The sequence below is a fragment of the Megascapheus bottae genome, chromosome 5, assembly GCF_031878675.1.
Source record: "Megascapheus bottae isolate mThoBot1 chromosome 5, mThoBot2.hap1, whole genome shotgun sequence".
In the NCBI taxonomy this organism is placed as follows: domain Eukaryota; kingdom Metazoa; phylum Chordata; class Mammalia; order Rodentia; family Geomyidae; genus Megascapheus; species Megascapheus bottae.
In genome coordinates this window covers 13,323,562-13,343,165 of record NC_143513.1, presented here as the reverse complement: position 1 = coordinate 13,343,165, position 19,604 = coordinate 13,323,562, and the positions used below count along the sequence as shown (strand labels likewise).

Genomic DNA, 19,604 nt, shown 5'->3' with positions numbered 1-19,604 from the left:
GTCAGAGATCAATAGAATCTTGTGGGTTTTGTTGGAGATTTAATTGCCTTTATAATTTTAATTGCCAAAATAAAACATGTGTATCCTAGACTTACTATTTCTTCATCTTTTTTCCTATTGCATATTTTTTTAAATTATGTTCAATTATAATGGTTTTCTTGGTTAATAATTACATCTTCTTTAGTGGCTATTAAGGGGCAAGTTAAATACCTCTGGCTTTGGGGACATAAGTTGTTATAGCGCAATAACAAACATGTGAATCATATATGCAACATAGCAAAGGTATGTTGCAATAATACTATCTACATAAACAAACAGGTTGCTGAGCAGATTTGACCTATTGCCACTGTTTACAATCCATCAATCTAATCTTTTACCCACCTAGCATATGACAAACAGAAAAGTTTAAGTTAGTTTTAATCATTAAATAGAAACAATGGGCTTCAAATTCAAATCCACAGTGGTTCTTTAATTAAATAATAGGGGACTTTTTTCTCTTTTTTTGGTGGGTCATGAAGCTTGACCTCTGGGTCTGGGCACTGTCCCTGAGCTCTTCAGCTCAAGGCTACTGCTCTACCCCTGGAGCCACAGCCCACTTCCCTTTTTCTTTTTTTTTAATTGTGATTAATAGATGATTACATTATATTCACCAGATAGAAGGTGCATAACTTCACAAACATTGATACCCCTTCTCATGACATGGTCCCCATTTCCCTCCCACCTTCTCCCCCTCCCCCACTTATCTTGATTTCCCCCTTCCCTATCCAATTTCAAATAACCAATTAAGCACATATAAAATATATCAGATAACAAGGTGAAATATTGTAACAATATAAGATAACCAAGGAAAAGAGATGAGTGATAACATAGTACATTAAGCACAATACTCACTCATTATATGGCTTTTGTTTCCTTATCCTGGAGGTCCTTACATTTAGTGTCATACTATTTGGCCTAATGTCTCTAGATTTTGTTCTATTGTAAATCTCTGCTAGGAGAGTCCAAGGTTTCTACTGATTATGACAAATGAGGGAGACTATTGGGCCTATGTACCTTTGAGTTTGTCTTACTTCATTTAATATGATTTTTTTCTAAGTCTTTCCATTTCCTTACAAATGGGGAGATGTATTTCTTTCTGACAGCAGCATGGAAGTCCATTGTGCATAAATACCACATCTTGTTGATCTACTCATTAACTGAGGGACATCTAGGTTGGTTCCATATCTCTGCTATGGTAAATAGTGCTGCAATGAACATCACTGTGCTAGTGGATTTAGTATGCCCTTGTTTCTGGATGGTTGGGTAAATGCCAAGTAGTGGAATTGCTCTATGTTTAGTCTTTTGAGGCACTGCCATACTGCTTTCTTTAGTGGTTGAATGAGTTTGCACTCCCACCAACAGTGTAGTAGTGATCCCTCCTGGCCACATTCCCTTCACCATCTGTTGTTATTAGTTTTCCCATTTTCTAGGGATTAATTGGAGATAAGAATCTCTTGGACTTTTGTACTGGATTTGAACCTGGATTTTCAGTTCTCATCCTCCTGCATAGCTAGGATTAGGGGCATGAGCCATGGTGCCCAGCCAGCAGGGGAATTTTTGTGCGCTGTACTTTCTTTCTCTAAAAAAATAAACAGTGGATTAGACAAGATCATATCATTCCTTTCCTAACAATTTTGAAGTTCAAAGTATCAGATTTCCAGAGTTAGAAGATTATTCATAACGATTCAGTTCTGAAATCTCTAACTTTGAAGTTTTTGGAGGAAATTTTTGATGGAGATGATATTATCATGAAACAAGGAATACTTGTCTAAGCAATAATCTTGTTTGAAATAAGGAAGTTCAATGTCTTGACAGTAGGTTGTATATTTAGCCTGTATGTTTTTGAGTTGCTACCTGTATCCAATGACCACCTACACTCAATGAATCCTTGGATATCACATAAATATTATCCTTAATTGGAGGGACTGGGTAACTTCCTCACACCCCCATAATTCAGAAAAGAATACAATAATGTTTTACCTGATAAGATTGCTGAGTGACAGAGAATAAAACTAAATTAAACCTAGAAAAGTGATATCTAACATTCCAATGTTTAATTTTAATTTTGCTAAGTTTTTTTTTCCTGCTGTAATCCTGTCTCAATCTAGACAGGAGTTACAAAACTGAACAAATGGGATTAATCTTGAGATTCCAGTTTAAGTCTTTGACTTGCAAAGAAAATGAATATGTGACATTATAGTCAGGAGAATTTGCTTTGAGTTCTAGTCGTGATAGGATCCCTGTCTGCCTTAAAAGATGTGGTCTAAAAATTAGTAATTGATTATAATGGCACCCAGATGTTTTATACTTTTTCCTACAGCCTCTTATCAAAATCCTTATATAACTCATCGTTTTGTTTCTTTTATTTCGAGCTAACATTGGGGGGGACCCTTAAAATATTGTACATTTTAAAAAGTCTGTTCAGTATTTTTCTTCATTTAAAGAGTTGGCATTTGCAAGCTTAGCTCTTCTGTATCCTTAGTCGGGTCAGTCAAAACATAGCTAGGTGTAGGAGCAAGAGTATTCTGCATTTCTCTTTGAGGGCATCTGTGGTGGTGGTGGTGGGTGGGGCGTAGATCTAGGTGACTTGCAAATCAAATGTTTTCTTGGCAATATTTAGAATAAACCTAAAACTTCAGAGAATAATGAAAAGGTTTTTCAGAAATTTCCACAGGGCATTTGTCCCTTTGAAATGTATCTTTGATTTCTAGGAAGATGAGCTTTGAGGCAGAGCATGAAGCTCCATCTCATTTTGGAAAGGCCTAGAATTCATCAAACATGTCTCTCTGGTATAGCATGCAACTGAGTTGCTTCAATGGAACACAACGTAGAATTACTCTGGTAATAAAAGAGAATAAAAAGAGCAATTGTTTTCCTAATGAGATAAAATAGAATGAAAATACAAATAGTCTTCTCAATTCTTCTGGCTCAAATATTGGGGATGTTATACAACTCAACCCAATGATGGTAATAATATTTGCTGTTTATATAACACCACTCTTCAAGAAGCTTAAATTAACTTCACAGGTAGTGTATAATGAAATCTCACACCATGGCCTGGGAAAGGATACTTTCATTTTATTAGAAAAAAAGATAGAAGAAATGTGAAACAGCCTATCCACATGTTTAGAGCAGGCCACAAATCAAGCTTTCTGGATTGTCCATTCCTTTCCCTGCTCACTCTCCAAAATGTGAATGCCCTTATTTTCAATGAATACTTATTTGCAATAGGATTACTAATAGAAATGTGCTCTACTGGCTGATAGAATATAGAAGACACAGATGATTCTCCCAATTCCCCACTAAGTTTGCAATCTAAGTAAGACAAACAAGACAAGATGCAAAGCTGCAGCCACTCAGAGGGTAATTGTCTCTGCTGAGAACTAGTTGGCTCCTGGTTTCAATTTTTCCTCTCAAAGAAATCACATACATATTTTATCCCTTGCATATCTTGGCCATGCATCCGGCTAAGAGCTATAAAGCTATATAATTGGTGTGTGTGTGTGTGTGTGTGTGTGTGTGTGTGTGTGTGTGTGTGTGGCAGTTTATGGGTAATGGATTTGTACATCAGTTACAGCCTGTATCACGGCTAAGTGTTCTGATTGACAGAACACCCACGCTCAGACTTGTTTGTTTTTTGATAAGGAAAATGCCAGCTAACTTCGTCCATATGGGCTTTCCACCAGGATGAGGCTTGTGCACACAGAATGGACAATCACGGAAAAATAAAATGACTAGGATTACAAAACAGCAGCAGTACATTCTTTTTTTTTTTTTTTTTGCCAGTCCTGGGCTTGAGCTCAGGGCCTGAGCCCTGTCCTTGGACTTTCTCAAGGCTAGAGCTCTACCACTTGAGCCTCAGCACTACTTCCGGCTTTTTTCTATGTATGTGGTACCAAGGAATCGAGCCCGGGTCTTCATGCATGCTAGGCAAGCATTTTAACCACTAGGCCAAAGTCCAGGCCCCAACAGCAGTACATTCTAACATTCCCTTTTTTCCCTTTTATTGAAAATATTGAAGTCATTAAAGCACTTAACCACTACTTTTAAAGTTTTCCAGTATTATTTTCAATTAATAGCCTCAGATTTAAACTTTATATGACAGAATGATTAATATTTTAAGAGAATAGAAGTGAAAAATATGAACAGATTAGAAAATTCTGTAAAGTTCACCATGTAGTGTCTTGTTTACATGCTAGAGTTACCAGAAATGTTAAGACTCATTGGAAATTATTATGAAGTCTTTTTTTTTTCAAGGTAATTGAAGCAGTTGGGTCATCTGATGTCTTCTCTGGAAATCTTGGCCTTGCTGCTTTGTGGGGGAGATTCTTATCTCCTTGTCAAAAAAGTAGATCTGAGCATGGTGAATTTTGAAATGTCTAAGATTGACCCTGTTTTCAGCTTACTGAGTAAGCTTATCTTTAGCATTTCCGTGGTTGGTGCAAAAGGACATAGAGTTCCAAGGTCAGAAACCATTACAGCAAACCAACCAACTCCCTTGGGGATGGTAGACTGTGATGAAAGCAATTGCCATTTGTAGCAGAATTGCTGGAGACTCTGGGCTTAGAGAAATGAAATCTTCTGTGAAATGATAGTCAAGAAACCTGTTCAACCTTAGAAGGAATAAACCGTCTTTGTTAGACAAGGCAAGAAGTCTTTATTAGACAAGGCAAGAAGTCAGCCTCTCCTCTCCTCTGGAGGGAGACACTTCTCTATTGCTCAAGACTGCTTTTGTTTTTATTCAAGTATGTTGGGTTCCTGCATGTAAAACATGCAAAAGCTCAAGAAACTTTTGGAAAATGATTTCCTAGGAAGGATTTTCATTAGCATTTCATATTATGACACAAATGTGACAACTCTGATTTCTAAGGCAAAAATTACTAATCATGGGATATCTCTTGTGTTTTGAATCAGGTGGCATATCTTCTGACTAAAAAAAAGAGCAACTTTAGACTTAAATGCTTTATCCCTGCTCTCCAGAATTAGTTTAGTTCACCTAGCCCTTAGCTGTTGCTCAAAAATTATTTGGAATATATTCTAAGACATAGGATAATTTGGCCTACCTGAAAAGCTGTGAGATATACTACAGTCAATTGAATGTCAGTGAATGATATTTGCAGTTAAGTTTCCTGAAAGTTGGTAAATAGAATGCAAAAGAGAAAAAATAAGGGTAACAAATGAAGGTAGCACCTTAATGGAAAAAACAAGGGTAACAAAGATAATAATATATTCCATGTGGATGTGATATTGTAATCTTTTTGTAAGCAGCTCAAGGTTCATTAACTCCATTTATTTCATTTTAGTCTAATCTTGAAACACTCAGATATGAGTAAACAGACACTAGAGAAGTAATTGCTATATAGAGCTTTACTTAGAGTAGTAAACAAAATTACAGCATTCCTAATAAAAGTCACGAATGACTGTAAACTCAAGGTTCTATTGTGGCAAATTAGTATAGTAATTTTTATAAATACAGTTAGACAGTTTTAATATTTTACCATCTTTCCATGAGAATAAAATTCATATTTTATGAGAGCAATTATAACAGCTATAATGCAATTAGGCCCTTCAATAGTTATCAAAGTTGTTCTTTTTGACATAATATGTTATTTTTAATTAGAACATTTGGAATCTAAAATGGAAAATGTAGAATATGATCATGGTTTACTTGTAAACCATGTTTTCCAAAGTCCATAAAATCCTTTTTAGGAGACCTAACTCACCAGAATCCTGAATGTTGTGTATTTCTTTCCATTACTGAGCACTATTCACATAGTCTTGCAAATGTTCTTATCTCAAAATCTTCCACTGGAGTATTTCTTTCTCTATGTTTTTATTCATTTGTCTAAAAATTCTGCTAAGCATCAAGCATCAAAATGCAAGGTGGACACGGCCTGTTGTGAGGAGAATCCTGGTGGGTCGTTCTGACAGGATGGGGTGTGGAGACTGTTCCCATCAGACAAGAATTCTCAGGTGACTGTCGCATCTGAGATTGGTTAGCAGCATCTTGTTCCACTAGCACACATGTATGTGTTTTTCCAAAGACTGGGTGGCGATCTTGGAGAAAGTCAGAGATAAAATAACAGATTGTCTTTGAGTGCTTCAGTCCAGCTCTGAATTTAATTGGCACTTTCATCTTCTAGTGTTTATTCCATTCGGTGAAATCTGTTTCTCTTGACATGTCCTGCAGAACGTGAAGGATGATGGACAGCATGTGTGGAGACTCAAGCATTTTAACAAACCTGCCTACTGCAATCTTTGCCTGAACATGCTGATCGGCGTGGGAAAGCAGGGCCTCTGCTGCTCCTGTGAGTAACACCCCCCTGGCCCCCCCACACACACCAAGGAAAGGTTCAGGCATAGTCCTTTGTGGAGATGGAGATGTCAGAAATTCTCCACACTGCTTATTTCCAGCATTTCAGATTTCCAGAAATTTCAGAATGCTTTAAGTTGCTCTAATTTCACTTTTCTCTAGTTTGGGAAAAATCCTTCCATTGACAACGATGCACAATTTCTAATTCTCTATTTACTCTCTACCACGGGAAACAGTCATACATTTATGGATTTTTAAATGTGACTGCCATACAATATGTGGTTTTCAGAGTTTCCTTTTCTTCTGATACCTTCATTATTATGGGGATTTACTCTTTCTACCAAGATTTACTCTTTCTACCAAGATGTATTATATGAAATTAAAATAAACATGTCTTACTGCCATATATGTAAGTGATATCGTAAGTGTTTAAGGATTTTAATAAAGTAACACAAAATTTTCCACACATCAAGTTAGAAACAGGTTGCCAGTGGCAATCGCTGAAAGGCCAATTCCATATAAGATGTTGCATGACATGGTATTTTTAAAATTCTGAGACTTATTTTAAAACTGAGGAAATACTTTCTGGTAGATTCTATTGATAAGAACATGTAAAACAAAATACCTCTCATATGAGTGAATAGTGTCATATAATTGCTCACAGTTTTTTCCACCTACTGTAATAAACGAAATGTTCTATATATTATTAATAATACTGAAATGTAGAGCTACATTTTCCTCCTCAACTATGCCAAAAAAAGAAAACTCTCACAGATGTGAGTATTTTGAAAAGTGTAGTTATATTTTAAATAATGTAAACTCAATATTTTCATTAATAAATTGGGAATTATCACTGTTGTAGTGTTAACTAAATCTTATTATGAGCCAGGTGACCCTTGCCTCATACTGTAGAAGACCCTGAATTCAAACTGTGATATTGCCTAGTGCATGCACTCACACACATACAGACATAAACTCAGACACACAGCCATAAACACCAACTGATACTACATCTTTATGAATACAAAACTCTCAGTTTATTAAATCTTTACCTTTGTTTGACTCCTAATTTTATTCAGACTCTAACCATGAAAAAATGTGAAGACACCAAAAAATGTATGTCTAAATTTTATGGCACAGATTCTGTATATACACAAACATATATATTTGCTTGTACATCTCCATGTTTGTATATAACATTTTGCTTATGCAAGCCATATGTCGCCTTCTAAAGATTGTTGTTTTAGGAAACAATGCCATAATGTAAAATGAAAAATGAACATTTCCTGAAGACCTGGCATGTACAATGGATTCTATTCTCTAGAAACAGAGTAATCAGCCATTCAAGTTTTAGATAAATCAATAGAGAAAATATCATAAGCTCATATATTTCCATGCTCACCAGCCACTGCCATGTCTGTATTTTGCAGAATATTGTTCTTTTCTTTTAAGCAAATGACACCATGCCATTTGGCACTCATCAATTTGTCTTTAATATTTTTGTCATCTGGGAATTATTGTGAAAAATATGAGTGAAGACTGATTTAATTAAGCATTTCCTGCTATGCTATGATAGAGGAGCCTTGGTTGTTCACATGCATAATATTTCCTGTCCTAATTGGCTTTTTGTATTCCATGGCAAAAAAAAAACAGTCTACTTGGACTTTTTCTTGATGTGGCTGATTGAATTGATTAGGGAGCAGTGGCTATGAAATGAGGTTCTGTTAATGTCATTCTTTCCCTAGAAAATTACAATCCGGACCAGGATTCTCTCTGAATTTGTGTACCTGTTTCATTTCAGTCTGTAAATACACAGTCCATGAACGCTGTGTGGCTAGAGCGCCTTCTTCTTGCATCAAGACCTATGTGAAGTCCAAAAAGAACACAGATGTAAGTTTACGGGCTCTGCTTGCTTCCTCAAGGTGTGCATAAGTGAGGCCTTGTCTTACCATAGTACTATTGTTCTGTTGCAGGTGATGCACCATTACTGGGTTGAAGGCAACTGTCCAACCAAGTGTGACAAGTGCCACAAAACAGTGAAATGTTACCAAGGGCTGACTGGACTACATTGTGTCTGGTGTCAGATTACTGTGAGTAAAACATGCAGTGCATTCTCATCAGCAACTGTCTGATAGTCCTAGCATAGACAAGTTTCCTAGACTGTTGAGCAACTGAAGCTTCTAAGTTCATCTGACTTTGAAAGATATACAAGGAGGATCAGATCTGTTGTCATAGATCCAGAAGTACAAAAGTGTTATCAACTGTAACTCCGAACCACCAGATGGTTTTGAGATGGAGCTCAGGACATTCTTAGGAGAGCATCCAAAGGTTCCAGCTCAAGAAAAGAAAGATAAGAAAGGAGGTTCATATTTTAGATCTTGATACTTCTAAATGTGCATCCAACACTTCCTCCCAGCACGTGGTTACATAGTTCCAACAGTTAAATCTGAAATTGAGAAATAAAAGATTCCAATATAAATGTTCATTTTTAGGAATATGAACAATGAAAACAGCAAATAAATTTGCTTTTCACAGGAAATTTTAGGACTTTAGTGGGCTTTGATGTATGTAAAATCACTCCAAATAATTTTTGGAATACATGCAGTAACCAAATACATCTATAGTTTCTTCTTTAGTTTCTAAAAAATATAGATTTTTGTAGCACAGTTTTTTTTGCTGATAATGAAGTACAGAAACATTAACTGTAATACAGAGTTTTGCTACTGGGCTTCTTTCTTTATTTCTCTCCCTCTTCCCTCCCTTTTCAGCTGCCCTCCCTCCTTGTCTTCCTTCCTCCATCCCTTACCTCCTCCCTCCCTCTCCCCTCCACCCCTTCCTCTTTCCTTTGCTTTTGTTTTCTTTCTCCTTTCTCCCTTTCCCTGACTTTTTGCCTTTCCCTTTCTAAAGCACAATGTGTTAGTAGTACTTTTAATATAGAGTTAATATTCTTGCTTTGGTCAGAATAAAACTGAAGGGTCATGGAATAGTTGAGTAGATTAGAGATTAGTTTCTCTGTATTAATTCAATGTTCCACAATCAATCCATAGGTTAAACAACATTCTTAGTACACACACACACACACACACACACACACACACACACACACAGAGCATAAAGAAAAAAACTCTGAGTCACATTTCAAAAATAGAATTACATACATTTTGGGGAAACTAACATACTTTTTTCAGTCATTTTCAGTTATTACTCACTTACATTTCCATTTTGAAATTTTTCTCATTTATGAAAAGAGAGCTTTAGTTTTTAAAGTGTTTGATTATTGTAATAAAATGTCTAACAATGGTTTAAACATATGAAATTCTCAAACATACTGGATTCTCAGTTATAAGAAGACCCAAAGTAAATGAGACTGTGGATCAAAGTGGTAGAGTACTAGCCTTGAGCAGAAATATTCAGGGACAGTGTCCAGGCCCCAGCATCAAGCCCCATGTCTAACACACACACACACACACACACACACACACACACACACACACACACACACACACACAGGAAGACCACAATTTCTTCATTTAAATCCATATTATCGATTGGATTTGGGGGCCAAGAGCATAACCTAGTGGTAAAGTGCTTGCCTAGCATGCATGAAACCCTGTGTTCAATTCCTTATTACCACATACTCAGAAAAAGGTGGAAATGGTGCTGTGGCTCAAGCGGCAGAGCACTAGCTCGTGTCCAAGGAAAGTGCCCAGGCCCTGAGTCCAAGCCCCAGGACTGTTGAGAGAGAGAGAGAGAGAGAGAGAGAAAGAGAGAGAGAGAGAGAGAGAGAGAGAGAGAGAGAGAGAGAGAGAGAGAGAGAGAGAGAGAGAGAGAGAGAGAGAGACAGAGAGACAGAGAGAGAGAGACAGAGAGAGAGAGAGAGAGAGAGAGAGAGAGAGAGAGAGAGAGAGAGAGAGAGAGAGAGACAGAGAGAGAGAGACAGAGAGAGAGAGACAGAGAGAGAGAGAGACAGAGAGAGAGACAGAGAGAGAGAGAGACAGAGAGAGAGACAGAGACAGAGAGAGAGACAGAGACAGAGAGAGATTGGATTTTTATTCATTCAATGTAGTTCTTATTGGAGATGATCTTGCATTTTTCAGAGTTCACTTTTCACTAGCAACCTCTTTATTTTCACATAATCTTGGATTAACAAATATTAATAATTAACAAATTCCTTTTCTTCTTTGTGTTTCAAACAATTTTTCTATAATATTTTAATAAATTGATTTGGTACTAGTATAATTCAGAATATATTTACCACAAAATAATCCACATGTGTTCAGTGTTTTCAGTTGTTTTTTTTTTTCTCCCTAGACTATTGTCTAGTAGAAAGTGGTGTGGTCTTCAGAAATGGCTACTACCACTTACTGAAGATGGCCTCCCACGAACTGAGCCTTGTTTTCATGCTGTTCTGAAAGCAATGTTAGATGATAGAACATTACCTGATTGCAGTCTTGATGCTCTGCAGCACAGGCAGTGGTGGCTTCAGGGAACATCTCCAAGTAAATTCCGTCAAGAGTTTGATTGCAGAGAGGAAATAGAAAATGAAGCTTGGTTTGATGGCAAGCTTTTTCCCAAAGCTAGTACTACATTTTTGCTTATATTTTTTTCAAATGACCTGATATCGTAGTTGAGAGAAGTCTGTGTGTGTGTGTGTGTGTGTGTGTGTGTGTGTGTGTGTGTGTGTGTATTCTAAGGCTGTACTGTCCTCGAGCTTTCTTGCTGGAGTCTAGCTCTCCATCATATGAGCCACGTTTCCATTTCTAGCTTTTTTTGTGGATAACTGTAAATAAGAATCTAATGATTTTTCCTGCATAGGCTTGCTTTGAACTGTAATCTTCAAATCTCTTCCTCTTGAATAGCTAGGATGAACTCTTGGTGTCTGGGTACAATGAGACTCTATGATCATCCCTACCATTTATTAGTGGTATCATCTTTACCCCTCGTATATAGCCAATATTGGTGATTGTTTTTTTTTAAAATCGAATTCATGTGACCTATTATAGGATGGTTATAAACAGATTGTAAAAGTTCTATGCGGATGTGTTATGAAAGGACATCTTATCAGTGTATTTTCAGTAATCACATTCATGTAAGCTTGCAGTATGTGAGATGCCATATGGCTGCCCAATGCCAGCCTGGTAAGTTATCCTATTTCTGTGTTGTCTCTAGAAAGATCTGACCAGTCTAAGTCAGAACAGCATTACTGAAGGCATCCAGAATTATTATGATCCTGGGTGTCATCTAATTGTAAGCCAATGTGGTCAATTTATATTTACAAAGTATGAATACTAAAAGTTTTCTTCCATCACACATGGTAAATGTTGCCTGTCACATATCGATATCTAACTCTTGAAATAGAAGCGAATTTCTTTTACTCTTGTCTTTTGCCTTCATATCTCATTTATATACCATCTCTGAGCCTTGAATTATCCTTTTAAAACTTTCTCTCCTAGATCTGGGTTTTTGTCTCCACATTCACAACCCCAGTGTAAACTCTTAGCACCTCCTGCCTAGATTAGAGTCAGACTCTCTTGGCTTCTTTCCTTGACAGAAGGTACTTTCTCTATAATGCAGGCTTCACACTACCTCCAAAATAATCTTCCAAAAATACTAATTTTTTTCAGCAACCTATGATAGTTCTGTAATGACAAACTCAGCCCTCAATACTTCCTTGTTTTAACTTCATTTTTGTTCCTCAAGACAGACTGAATCAGTCTACATGAGTTCCTTGCCCACATTCTCGGCAGGGAAGCATGTGTGCTGGCTATCACATGGGAAGATGACATGAATTCACCAACCCTACATTCTTACTGAGTCTCAGGGACAAAGTTCTATGTCTTTCTTGATGCTAATATTCTCCCTTTGAAGTACTCCTCCCACCCTAGCCCTTCTTTGCTTGTCAAGCAGAGGACAACTTACATTCTTCTCCAATGGCTTAGTGTTTGCTGATAACTTTGTCACTGCTGCTGGAAAGACTAAAATCTGCTGCAGCTGCAGGTTGATGGCGCACATTTTCCTCCCAATCACCAAAAGTTGACAAACTTCTGAATTTAGAATAAATCCCCGGTTATATCACTTGGCAGTTATGTTATCTTTCTTACTATTAAGTATGGAATTTCGAGCAAGTATCCCATTTCAATTTTTGATATTTTCAAAATTGCATCATATGTAAATATACATCACATTAGGCAATTAAGACAAGCAAGTAGGTTTAAAACAACCTAGAAATAAAACCTATTTTCACACTCATATTTCATTCAGTTCTCGTGATGTTTGCATATAGTAACTTTCCACCTTATAGATAGGTAACTAAGATCTTATCTCCTTTTGTAAATCTAACTACTTAAGGAGTAAAGCAGGAAATCCTGAATAAGTACAATGGTACACCATTTCCTACCATTTACAGAAGTACTTTTTGTGCTTTTTATTTTCATAAGTTGTGTCAAGCAAACCATTCTCTGTGGATCTCTCCTCCCTCTCCTGCTTTCTTCCATTCTGAGATTTTCTGCTGAGTTAACTTCCCTGACTTTCTGCTAGACATTGTTCTGAGTTGTTCCTCACAGTGCCAGATGAATCTTGGTCAGACAAGAATCAACAGAGATGGGGAAGTTAAGGCATTTTATTTGGGCTTATCAAGAGAATGCCTTTTTTAAAGTGTTAATAACTAACTTCTAATATCATATAAGAACACTTTATTTCTGAAAGTACCAATCTTCTAAAATCTTGCTGACTAGTTGGGAAAGCCGTATACAGGTGTATGCTTTAGTGAATGCTAAAATTGAGAATGTATCCCAAATGTGTAAAGTGTTAGTTCAGGGAATGTGTGTTATAGTGACATGTCAGGAGCTTCTTTCTTCCACTGATTTATTTCTCTAATTCTAATGTTCAAATTCTCCCCCAATAGATTACAATACACCCATTCTTAACTCTACTTATTATAAACCCCACCAAAAAATCACACTCTCACACACACTTCCCACACATACACACCACACATACACACTTTTTCTCCCAAACATGAGACAGATTTTTGCAGTAAACATAGATTTGGCTCTAAATTAAGTGCTATTGGGAGCTTTTATAAACTCTGAAATTATTTCCAAGTTAATCATTTCCAGGAATAACTGGTTCACATTATATGACTTTCCTAGATACTGAACTGAATAAGAATTGCTGGACATTTGAAATAGTAACCTAAGTACTTCTTGCTTTATCTTAAAAAAAAGAGAAAGAAATGCAGCAGCAATTGTGATCAACAATTGAAAAAATAAGCTTTATGATATTGGTTATTTTATTCATAGGGTAAGAATCATCACTACTCTGCTTTATTTCTACTTGTATGAGGAGTCTTCTGTTTGCTATTGTTGACTCTAGGTCTGGATTTACTCTTTTTTCATATATTTTTATTGTAATTAATAGAAGGGTTACATTATATTCACCAGACAGAAGGTGCATTACTTCACAAACATTGATACCCTTTCTCATGTCTTGGTCTCCATTTCCCTCCTCCCCAACCCCACCCCTCATCTTGTTTTCCCCCCTTCCCTATCCAATTTCAAATAACCAAATACACACATGGATTTATCCTTCAGCATTTATTCACACTGAGCAAAGTCACTAAATATTTTTCTCAATTTCTTGTATATGAGATGACCTGGTATTAAGTTATCTTTCTCCATTTTGTTTCTCTACAATGCAGTATCAGAGATTAGGTAATCTGTAACAGAAAGACATAATTCCCTTTATTCTAATGGCCAAGAAGTCCCATGTAGAGGGTATATATCTGTTAAATATATTCTTGCCATGTTTCATCATGGCAGAAGAAACCACATGGAAAAGCAACAGCAGGTATGCTCAATTTTGGATCATGTTTGGTCTTTTGATGAGTGCACTAGTCTCATCAGAGAGGGCTCTTGCTCATAAACTCATCTAATTCTAACTACACCCTGACGATCTCATCTCCAATTCCCAATTGTACCATAAAGTTACTGTTTCCAAACACCAAATGTTTGGGTGATCCGTTATTAACACACGGAATTGGAAGAACCAACTTCAGCACCTTATCAACATTAATAGTGTCCACTTTTCCCCCACCATGGTATTGAAAGATAGCATGAATATCTGTAGTATCAGTGTGGAGAGCTCAATAGTTTTGCAAGTGAACACTCCATATAAGCAGTACTTGATAGGAAAAATGAATTATTAACTGTAATTTAAAGAGAATTCGTTGTTGATTTAGTTCTATGGTTCCAATTTTTTATTCTTTGCCTTTAGAAATAGATTGTATTGTTTAGAGCAATTGTAGGTACACAGAAAAAGCAATGCTCATTTTTTTTAGGGGGGGTGGTCATGGGGCTTGAACTCTGGGCCTGTGTGTTTCCCCTGAGCTCTTCAGCTCATTGCTATCTCCCTACCCCTGGAGTCACAACCCACTTCTGGTTTTCTGGTGGTTGATTGGAGATAAGAGTCTCACAGACTTTAGTGCCTGGTCTGATCTTAGCCTGCTGAGTAGCTAGGATTACAGGCATGAGCTAGGCCGGTAGGATGCTCCCTTTTATGCTTGATGCATACATACAATGTCTTCAGGTTTTCAGGTTCTGTGTTTCATTTTCAAGTATGTTTCTGAGCGATGGGATGCGTTAGCTAGACCCATTGTGCACATTTCACTTGTAGCTTCTAGAATGTCAGTGCTATCAACACGCTGTCTTCTACTTCAACATGAATTGAAAGGCTCTTCAATGTAGTTGCTAAGTGCTAGATTTTTAATGAAATGACCAAGTATTTCTTCATATTGCTTAATACAGATCTCTTCTGGAGAATTTCCTTTCATTGTGCATCTTGGTTTTATTGAAGATAATTGGATCTTATGGACCCAATTTTTTGTTGACACTCATACAATACTATGCTACAGCCACCCCCACAAAATTCAGGGTATGGGACATGGTCACAATCACACTGGAAAAAACCCACTTGGTCTTATTTAGTTCTTTATAAACCTGGTATGTAATTATTCATGTATCACTCATTACCTCCCATTGCAAATATAACTAGCTTTAGCCCTACATAAGCCAGTGTTCAATGGAACTATTGTTAGCTCTTGAACTAGATATCCTAAAATACTGCCATGAAGATTTATTCACTCTATATACCTGGTCAGCTTATCAGCTGTGTGATTCTGAGCCCTTCTTTCCTAAACACAAAATAAATGTGAATAATTTCATTTATGCCTCATGTTGCAGATGCGTGGGGGGGGGGGGTGGAGAATCCTGGAGGAGTCTGAGGCTCTCCTATGGACTGATGCATCGTGCCCTTCCCAGGCCTTCTGCACTGTGGCTTTGAGATCAAAATAGAAATTAAAATGTCAATGCTCTCTCTCTCTTGCGCTCTCTCTCTCTCTCTCTCTCTCTCTCTCTCTCTCTCTCTCTCTCTCTCTCTCTCTCTCTCTCTCTCTCTCGCTCTCTGTCTCTCTCTCTCTCCCCTCTCTCTCTCTCTCGCTCTCTCTCTCGCTCTCTCTCTTTCTCCACTCATAGTGATTTTCAGCTCTTAACTTGTCACTTCTAGAGAGTTCTTAGAACCTCATTCTCTATTTTAAAATAATGTGCATAATTAAAGATCAAGAGCTTTATCCCCGTGACAATGATTCCATGGACAGTTGACTTCTGTCAGCAGTTCAACTTTCACAGTGCTGAGAATGTTAGTTTTCTAGAGTTTCTTTAACAAAAAGACAGAACCTAGGTAATTAAAGCTGAGTTCCAGTGGCTCATGCCTTTAAATTCTAGATACTCACAAGCTTGAGATCTGACAATTGTGGTTCAAAGCCAGTATAGATAGGAAAATCCATAAGACTCATCTCCAATATAGTACTCAAAAACAAAAACAAAAACAAAAAAAAAGCCAGAAGTGGAGCTGTGGCTCCTGTTAGAACACTAATTTTCAACAACAAAAAAGAAAAAGAGAACCAGGTGCAGTGGCTCATGCCTGTAATGCTAGCTACTCGGAAGGCTGATATCTGAGAATCAAGGTTCAAAGCCAGCCCAGGCACAAAAAGACCTGAGACTTATCTCCAATTAACCTCTAGAAAACTGAAAGTGGGGCTTGGCTCAAGGGTAGGGCCGTAACCTTGAGCTGAAGAGCTCGGGGACAGCACCCAGGCCAAATTCAAGCCCCATGACCCACAGGAAAAAGAGAGAGAGAAAAAGAGAGAGGGAGGGAGGGAGGGAACGAGAGGGAGGGAGGGAGGGAGGGAGGGAGGGAGGGAGAGAGAGAGGGAGAGAGAGAGAGAGAGAGAGAGAGAGAGAAATACAAACAACAGGGCCTGGAGTTTGGCCTAGTAGTAGACTGCTTGCCTAGCATGCACAATGACCGGATTGATTCCTCGGTACCACATACATAGAAAAAGACAGAAGTGGTGCTGAGGCTCAAGTGGTAGAGTTCTAGCCTTGAGAAAGTGTCCCAGGACAGTGCTCAGGCCCTGAGCTCAAGCCCAAGAAAACAAACAAACAACAACTGAATATTTGTCATGATTCTGGAGTCTAAACATACAAAAAATTATCAGGATTCTCGCTCTGGAGTTTTAAAGAAAAACCCTTGCTTCTAAGGGATCTTCAGCATTCTTTTGTTTGTAACATCATTACTCAATATCTACCTCTGTTGTAACCAGGATTTCTCTCATTTTTGTCTCAACAGTTCTGATCAGATTTCTTTGTTCTATAATGTTTTGACAGGGCCCAACATAATCCAGTAAAATTTTTATCTTGAATGCATTTACCAAAATCTTATTTCTAAATCAGTTCACAATCTCTACTATCAAGAGTTAAGACATTGACATAGCCATGTTTTGGGGAATCCACTCATCCTACAATATTTTAAATGCAAAAAATTAGGACTGTAATTTATTTAAAATTAAGTCCGATGAACTACTGACATATTGTAAACTCATTTTATTTCAAAGAAATTGTGCTTTTTAATTTGCCCATCCCAGTTTTGGTTTTGTTTTATTTAGCTCCGTTGTAAATGTTTAACATTTCCTGCAGCTTAACAAAGATCAACAATATCTAGTAAGATGATCGATTCACCATTTTTTAATATAAAGAAGTTTCATGTGCTCGTTTAGGCACATAAACTAATTATGGATGAGTATGTAAAGATATTTCTATTTTATATAATGCAGCCTAATTGTGAACTAACTATAGTGCAAATAGAGTGAACTCTGGGGTAGGAGGGTAGAGTGATTTTAGAACCAGAGAAATAGCTCTTCAATACAGTTCCATCAATTAACATTCATCAGGCATTTTTGCTTGGTTGATAATGGACTGTTTACAAAGGTAAGTTAAGACTATTTAGGTCTAAATAGTTAAGGGAGAGGGAATAGTGGAGCTTTTGTTGTTATTATTTTAAACAAGACCCACTGCCTATTCAAATGCTTAATTTTTCAAAAATACGAAAAATTCGCATTAAATTAAAATTGAATGGGAGAAGGCAAAATTTCTGAAAATCCTTAGTAACCTTTAAGCATTTATTTTTTTTACCAAATTATGTGATTCTAACAAAAATTACCACTACAGCTTAAAAACTGTTACTTCCTCTACAGTGCCATCACATCTTAATTTAAATGGGTGATCAATGTGAATAAAAAATATCAGTTTAGCTTCCTACATATTGTGAAATAAATAACACATTATATAATTATATGCTAACTTTTATCAGGCTAATAAATACAATATAAAGATAATTTTTTATCTTCATAATCATCTTATTTATATCCTGCTCCTACTGAGATGAATCTCGGGTTACATTTACATATTGAATTACAAAGTTAAAACTAATGATGGGATCAATTATGCCCCATACTGAGCTGTGCACTTTGGAATGACTTTGAGAAAACAGAAGGGTCAAAAAAAATCATCTGCAGTGCAAAGTGGTTTCAAGATAATGTTAAGAGATAAGCAATGGACTGCAATGGACAAGAATCTGTGTTTGTCAAGGAAACTGGACTTCCTTGGTGTACATTTTTAATATAAAAATATTTGAGAATTGAGAAACATGTGGACGGTGTCAAGGAAATGGTTTAACAAGTTCTTGAAAGTGGAACATGTAGCAAAAATCCTTATATGATCCTGCCGTTCATTCTTGAAATTCTTTTTAATGTACTTTTATATGTATGTGCCATCTCTCAGTTGTTTGCAGTTGTGTGGAATTTGATGTTACCCCTCTTTCTCCTCTTGTAGTTGCATAACAAATGTGCTTCTCATCTGAGACCTGAATGTGACTGTGGACCCTTGAAGGACCATATTTTACCACCCACAACGATCTGTCCAGTGGTACTGGTGAGTTTCCCTTACCATTTTGCTGTAACTTGAGGATGCTGTGATGGAATTGGTATTCTACTGTGTTAATGCTTCCAGAAGTGATCCCCCCCCCCCCGCTGCATGAATTAAGGCAGAACTACATAGATTTCCAAATACTTCATTACTTCAGAGCAGTGCAACTTTACTCACTGCATTTCCTTTTTCCTTCACATCACAACTTACTCTGTAGTAAGGAAACGTATGCTTTAACTGAGGCAGACTCAAGATTTTATTAGTCAAACTGTACTTGCCAGAAACTGTATATAAAAGACACATATATTTTATATGCTTTATTGGTCTAGCTTCCCAGAATAATGAAGTTATTCTATGGACAATTTTGCCAACGTTGCACGTTATATGTCTACCATATTGAGGTGTGGTAGTTAGGTCAGAGGCTGCCTAAAATGATGACACCAACTTTGAAAAAAGCTATTACTGATCATTAGCTGTTATTTTTAATTGAACGATAAATTTAACTACCTGAAAATTAATTACATGATTCTATAAACACAGGACTGGAAAATGCATGAGGAATTAACTTGAGAATTTACCTCAATGAGACTAGTAGTTATTCAAAGATAATGTTATTTTCAAAAATAAATCAGATGGTTTCCACATTGAAGGTTATTTTGTAAAATTATTTTATACCCATGTCACAGTTCTCATTTTTAGCACAATTTGGAAATCCAATGTCTGGTTTACAACAGAAAAAAAAAGCTGAGAGATGTTAAACAAATACTTTTGTAAAGGTCAACCTAGAAATTAGTCAAATTACTCAATTTGCACCCACTTATGATTCATTTTGTAATTATCTTTAAAATGCTGGTTGTATTTTAGATGCATTTATTTAACAAAGTTATTTGAAAAATACTTTATTTTCTCAAACTGTAAGAATAGAGGAGAAG

At 36.8% G+C, this 19,604-nt stretch overlaps 1 protein-coding gene across 8 annotated transcripts in view; it reads left to right on the top strand.

The window, feature by feature from the left end:
• Window positions 1-19,604, top strand: part of Dgkb (diacylglycerol kinase beta) — a 624,803-nt gene that overhangs the window by 169,995 nt on the left and 435,204 nt on the right. For all 8 annotated transcript variants that reach the window (XM_090332713.1, XM_090332719.1, XM_090332717.1 and 5 more), the window contains 4 exons: window positions 6,230-6,347; window positions 8,154-8,242; window positions 8,326-8,442; window positions 18,580-18,678. In XM_090332713.1, coding sequence (XP_090188839.1) covers window positions 6,230-6,347; window positions 8,154-8,242; window positions 8,326-8,442; window positions 18,580-18,678 — 423 coding nt within the window. The remainder of the gene's footprint in view (window positions 1-6,229; window positions 6,348-8,153; window positions 8,243-8,325; window positions 8,443-18,579; window positions 18,679-19,604) is intronic.